The 6,214-nt window shown below is 44.2% G+C and overlaps 1 protein-coding gene across 4 annotated transcripts in view; it reads left to right on the top strand.

The window, feature by feature from the left end:
- Window positions 1–6,214, top strand: part of CUNH10orf90 (chromosome unknown C10orf90 homolog) — a 318,231-nt gene that overhangs the window by 254,020 nt on the left and 57,997 nt on the right. For all 4 annotated transcript variants that reach the window (XM_019502988.1, XM_019502990.1, XM_019502987.1 and 1 more), the window contains one exon: window positions 3,081–3,374. In XM_019502988.1, the coding sequence (XP_019358533.1) occupies window positions 3,081–3,374 (294 nt within the window). The remainder of the gene's footprint in view (window positions 1–3,080; window positions 3,375–6,214) is intronic.

Below are 6,214 nucleotides of genomic sequence, written 5' to 3'. Positions count from 1 at the left end.
TTTCCCCCCCCCCCGTGCAAAAAAAAAAAAAAGCACCTCAAATTATGAACCAAACTTTATTTCCCACACAAACACACATACACCTGCACAGGTGTCCCCAAACAAAACTTGATCCCTAGAGTGCTCATACAGCAGTCTGCAGCTGCCCCCAAGTCTGAGTCCAGCTCCTTCAGTCCAGTCCTGGCTGACTGAGCCAATGAGAACTCCAACTCCACTGTGTACTCCTCTGTGTAGGGCTGACCAGGGTCCATGTGCACACGGCTTTATCTTTCCCTTTTTCTAGCCTCAAATGTCCTCTTCCTTTTCCCCTTGCCCCCCGGCCTTTGAGGTTTCCTGAGTTTCAGTCCAAATTAACAGGCATATGCAGACTGCCCCCTGGTTTCACCTGCTGTTACACACATTACATTCACATTACGCTTGTCTCCCAAACTATTACACTGTCATGTCTTTGCTCATTAGTTTTAAAGTCTTTCTTCAGCTGGGATAATAGAAAAAACATATCTCTTCAGTCATCCCATTGCAATTCTAGTCCTTCTCAGCAGGGCATATAAATTTCCTGTTTCTTGCTTGAGGATTTAGATATACAACTTCTGATAGTCTTAATGAGAGTAACATTCCTAATCCCCACACACAATGCACTGAAAATGTACCCAGAATATAAAAAGGGAGACTGGAATCTCAGCTTTAAGCATCTTTGTCTTTTTCTTTTCTCTCTACATTATTTGCATCTGCATAAGTTTGCTTAATTAATTGACATCTATTCTGAGGACATTTTTCTTCATTTTCTGAGCCTGTCTGGTTTTTGTTGGGAGTGGCCAGGCTTGAGTTCATCTTTTCAACTAGTAGGCTAATTCTTGAGGGGGTTAGGAGAAGAGATTTACCAAATTGGTCCTGTTATTAACCTGATTGCTTTAAAGCTTAGACAACAATAAGGTGTTCATTTCCCAGTTTGATTTAATTAGGAAACTCCACCATGAGTCAAATGAGCATGGAGAATAGGCTGTTTTATGATATTTGAATTGTTACATTTCAACAACTGCTGAGGAAAACACCTTCCTGCAGAGCCTACATGGAGTAGTATTTGACTAAGCAGTCCTCACTTTTTCCTACCTTCTTTCCAGATGTTTTTTTGTTTACCTTTGATGCCTTTTTTTTTTTATTAAATCAAACCCTATTCCTTTTCACACCCGCTCTCTTCCCCTTTGAACTTTGTAAAGGAACCCTAGGATCTCAGCAAAATGCCAATGGTAACACATTTTTTATTTTTATGACAACCCTTTTGTTCCATTTGTCTCCAGCACCCTCTGCTTGTGTGTATGCATGCTCACACATGCTCCCAGCAAAGACTGGCAGAGAAACCAAATCTAATGCGTTTGAGAGAAAGGAACACAATGTAAAACCAGAAACTGTTTCTGTTTATGGAACATGCATAGAAACCCAAAGGGTGAACTTCTCTGTGCCTCAGGGATGCTCTAACTTATACTCTGAACATTATATTTCAGCAGGTCCCTTCCCTCCCTATCAGATCTTCAGGTCTTGGATCAGTCTCCTGCTGTGGACCATTTGCAAGCAATGTATGCAAATCAGTAAACTGGAAACTGCTGGATGCATGACAATGCAGTTGCCCCAGCGTTAGCAGACAGTAAATCTCACCCAACTATTCCGTTTTGTATCCTTGTCTCTCTGTGATGTTGCTTTTTTTCTATGAGGCTACTGTTTGGAATTCCTTTGTTGACTTGCAGCATCCCATCTCTTCTTTTTGAATTCTCTCCCAAAAATGTACTTGTTCAGCCATGAGATCCATGCTGGTATTCTATACAGTGTTTTGACATACACATTGCTGGTCTTGAATTATAAGACTCTTGGATCATCCTTCATATTCTGTAAAGGCAGAACATATTGTTAGTATTCTATAAATCAAATATTTGACTAATGCTGCTGCAGGGGTTATGCTATGATCTTTTGGAAAAAGCCATTTCTAAGTTGAAGGGAAAACTACATGTTATGCAGGTTGAACTCTTTGTTACTAGTTCCTTCTGCAGCTCTGCATGGGGATAGAACATAGCATTATTTCTTTAATGCCTGTATTTCCACAGCTTGGTATTATGAGGTCATGCTGGAACGATTAACACTGGTCTCAAATCCCTCACTTCTTTGCTTTTGTCAACCATCTTGGACCTCATTGCTGGGGATTCTGGTTTTCTCTAATAAAAAAAATTCCCCAATTTTCAGATTAGAAAAAGTAACCCAAAATCCACATTTTTTTCATGATCAGTATGAAATACCACTATATTTATAACTATATAATAGTGGTGTTTCATTTTAATCACGGAAAAATGTGGATTTTAGGTTTGTTTTTTTTAATCTGAAAATTGGGGATTATTTTTATCAAAGAAAACCAGGATCCCTGCTCATTGTAGCCACTACTACAGTCTTGAACTTACTATGGCACACTATTCAACCACTGTATTGACCACGTGTTGCCAATCTAGCACTGCCTTTGTGGCACAAACAGCAATTATGCTTTGGATTCATCTTATGTTGACCCATCCCAAAAGTCCTGTGTGATTTAGACTGATACTGTACCTTTTATGGAAAGCAGCCTTTGTGATACTTTTTTTTCTTAATTAAAAAGTTCCTTATGATTCATAGATAACACAGCATTCCAAACAGTCCAGACAACAGTGGTAAAAAAGCATTGGTATTTGTACTGGCTATAAATTTTTAAATTCATAATTGCATGCTGTTTTATCAGAAATAAGGAAGACATGATAAAAAGTCAGTTTAGGGAACAGGGAAGTGAAGAAACTGATGATCCTGAACTGCTCTTCAGTAGCAGTGGCAAAAAAATCCATGTTACAAAGGTGTACAGATATACTAATACATTTTAAATAAATAATAATCATTAATGTTGAAGAACAAATTATTAATTTACTGAAATAATACATCTGAAGTAACTAATTACGTTTAAAAAAAATCTGGAAAAAACATTTTTATCAGCCTTTATTGTCAAATGGGTTTTTTATTTGCCATGTATCTTTTGCATTTTATTTTATTTTATTTTATTTTATTTTTAACAGGAGCACAAACCTTCTCTGGAAGCAACAGGAAACCTTGCAATAGAGATACATTTAGTGCAACTGCTCCTGCTTTTCTTCTAGAACGAGCACCCGTGAAAGAATTCACAGCTGATGCCAGTGGTTCTTTGAAAGTGAGAACTCCATCCAAAGCTAACTCTAAGTCCAAAGAGATTCAACCACAGTGGTTTCCAAAACCAAAGATCCCTGTATTTAATTGTGTGTATGATATAAAGGCTTTACCAAAACTTGTTCTAGAAGAAAATGATCTCCACAGGAAAAATCAGTTCTCCAAAGGTAAGCTGCGAATCCTGCCTTGGCTATTTGGAATATGCTTTAAATGGTGAAATGAGATCAGACTCAAAGATATATCTGGAATAAGGTAAAAGTACTGTAGTCTATGTTTGTCCCCTTTTTGATGGTCATTTAGTGAGAAGTCATTTCACATAATCAATTTGTATATATTTATTGTTGTGGTCTAGGAACACCAGAAACAAAAAATAGAACTGAGCTTTTTATATACACACACATTCCTTTGCCACAAAGCCTGCCAGCTGTCAAGGAGATAGGTACAGGGGCTTCCAGCTTCTGGGGCCCTGCACTTCTGGCTGCTGCCAGGCAAAACTTGTGACATGGGTGCTTGTGGGACTGTCTGTCTTGGGGCACAGCGGGGTGAAAACTGCAGGCCTGCTAGGCCCTGCTATGGCCATGAAGCCTGACAGCTGTCAAAGAGATAAGTGCAGGGGGGTTCTGGGGCCCTGCACCCCTAGCTGCTGACAGGCAAAACTCATGACATGGGTGGGTGACACTGTGTGTGTGTTAAGGTGCACCCTCACTCAACTGACACCAAGGCAGAAAGCAGAGCAGTTCAAACAATGCTGCCTTTTATGCAGTTTTTCCATCCCTCCCCCAGAGCACTGGGATTGGAAAGGGCCTTAGGAAAGGATGACAGTCACTGGCCAGCTACACAGTCAATAATGAGAGCACTCCTTCCCTCTCTTCCCCCGCCTTCTTACTTTAGTTTCTGTTTCCCTGCAGGCAAGCCCAGCTTGAGCTTTGAAACTTGAAACATTGCAAAATTTTGAAACATTTTGACTTGCCTCATTTTGTTTTGAAGCTCTCTGTTTCATTTTGATTTCACTGTTTCGAGCTCGAAACAAATAAAAAAAGCACTGAAATGAAACTGCCAGTGAAATTTCACTGGCTGTTTCATTTTGACACTGTTTTGACCAATTTTGAAGTTGAAACAGCAAAACTGGAATGAAACAAAGCCTGTCGAAATAGCCTTGAAACAAAATGAGGCTGACCAAAACTTTTTGAAAGTCAAAACATTTCAACCATGGGCTGGGGATGGGAAGTCAGTCCAGCTGGGCTGACTTCCCATCCCCAGGGCAAGATCCAGTAGGGGGTGGTGAGGCAGCCCAGCTGGGCAGCTTCCCGGTCCTCTGCGCTAGATCGCACCGGGGTGGAAGGCAGCCCAGCTAGGTTGCTTCCTCATGCTACATCATGCTGGGAGTGGGAGGGAGCCCAGCTTGGCTGCTTCTCTGTCCCCTGTATTACATCACTATGTAGGCGATGTACATGCTATGGCGTGATGTAGCATGGGGGACAGAGAAGCAGCCCAGCTGAACTGCCACTTGCCCCTGGCACAATCTAGCATGGGGGATGGGGAAGCAGCCCAGCTAGGCTGCCTCTTATCCCCAGTGTGATCTAGTGCAGAGGACAGGAAGCAGCCCAGCTCGCTACTTTCTACATCCAGCACGATCTAGCACAGGGGATGGGAATTCAGCCCAGCTGGGCTGCCTCGCACTTCTGGTGCAATCTGGTGGGGATGGGCAAGCAGCCTAGCTGGGCTGACTTCCCATCCCCAGCGAAACTTTGAAACAGGGTCAAAACAGCCTTTCTGTTTTGATGGAATGGAACGGAACAGCTGTTTTGACTTGAAATGAAATTCAATATGAAACACTGTTCTGTCGAACTGTCAAAACTCAATGCAAAATGGAACGGTGTCATTTCGCACAGCCCTACTGACTACCTCCCAGCCCTGCAGGGCAGGGAGCACTCCCTGAATGAATAGAACTGGAGGGCTTCAAGTCCCCAAGTGTCTGTTCCTGGGCACTAGGTGATGGATCTCCTGCTCCAGGCTTCTCTGGCACTGTGTCCCAGGCAACACTTCCCACAACCCTGGCTGCCTGGGTGCCATTTCCACCCCCCACCAACTTCCCTAAGGGGCACATACGAGAATGTGGGGAAATGTGAAATGAGGAAGAAATGTGCCTCAGTTTACAGTGTTGCAGTTGCCAAACTGTTCTTGTTTTTAGTAAAGAAAACCTGTTGAATGTTGTCCATGTCACAATTTAGTCCTTCTTCCCATTGATGCAAACCAGAAAACCTTTTGAGGGGGTGAGAGAAGTTGTGAAAGATGTGAAATGACTTAGAAGGGCAGCTAGAACTGGGAGTGGGGAGGGGGTTGGTGTTAGGGCAGAACTCAACACAGAAAAATGGAGGGGGGGCACGGGGAAGAGGGCTTTAGACTTGGCACACTGAGTCCCAGACTCAGGAGTGCAGACCAGGGACTTCTCCATGTAGAAGAAGCTGGACAGATAGGCAATTCCAGGCCCACGATCTGCTTGAGAGGGGTATGGGTTACAGGGGTGGGAGGCAATTGCAAGGCCGGGGGGGGGAGTGGCTGAAAGGTGGAAGGCATCATCACAGCAAGGGCTGTGGATTCCTGGCACTCCCTTGCAGGACCCCCAGCCCCAGACCCCCCACTCCCAGGGCCTAGTCTTCCTTGGTTGGGATCCAGACCCTGCAACCGTTGTCCACACCTAGGGCCCACCTCACATGGCAGGACCAAGCCTGCACATAGCTGCACATCCCTGCCATGGCTGGGGTGCTCCCCTGCAGTAGGATCAGGGCCAGGAGAGGTATTGTGGGGAGCAGAAAAGCTCACCCCTAGACCCTTTGCCTGGTGAGTCAATGAGCTGCTGCAGGTAGACTCTGATGCCACATGCTGTCCTAGCAACAGTTTGGCCCAGCAGTCTGGGAGACTATGCTCCTCCCCCCCCTCCCCGGTTCTGAGCATTCCTGCACCCTGCCAGGACGGTCCTGGAACGACCGGGGGGGGGGGGGGGGGG

This window comes from Gavialis gangeticus, unplaced genomic scaffold (assembly GCF_001723915.1).
Source record: "Gavialis gangeticus isolate Ggan-Ray unplaced genomic scaffold, GavGan_comp1, whole genome shotgun sequence".
Lineage (NCBI taxonomy): Eukaryota > Metazoa > Chordata > Crocodylia > Gavialidae > Gavialis > Gavialis gangeticus.
This window is presented reverse-complemented; position numbering and strand designations above follow the sequence as displayed.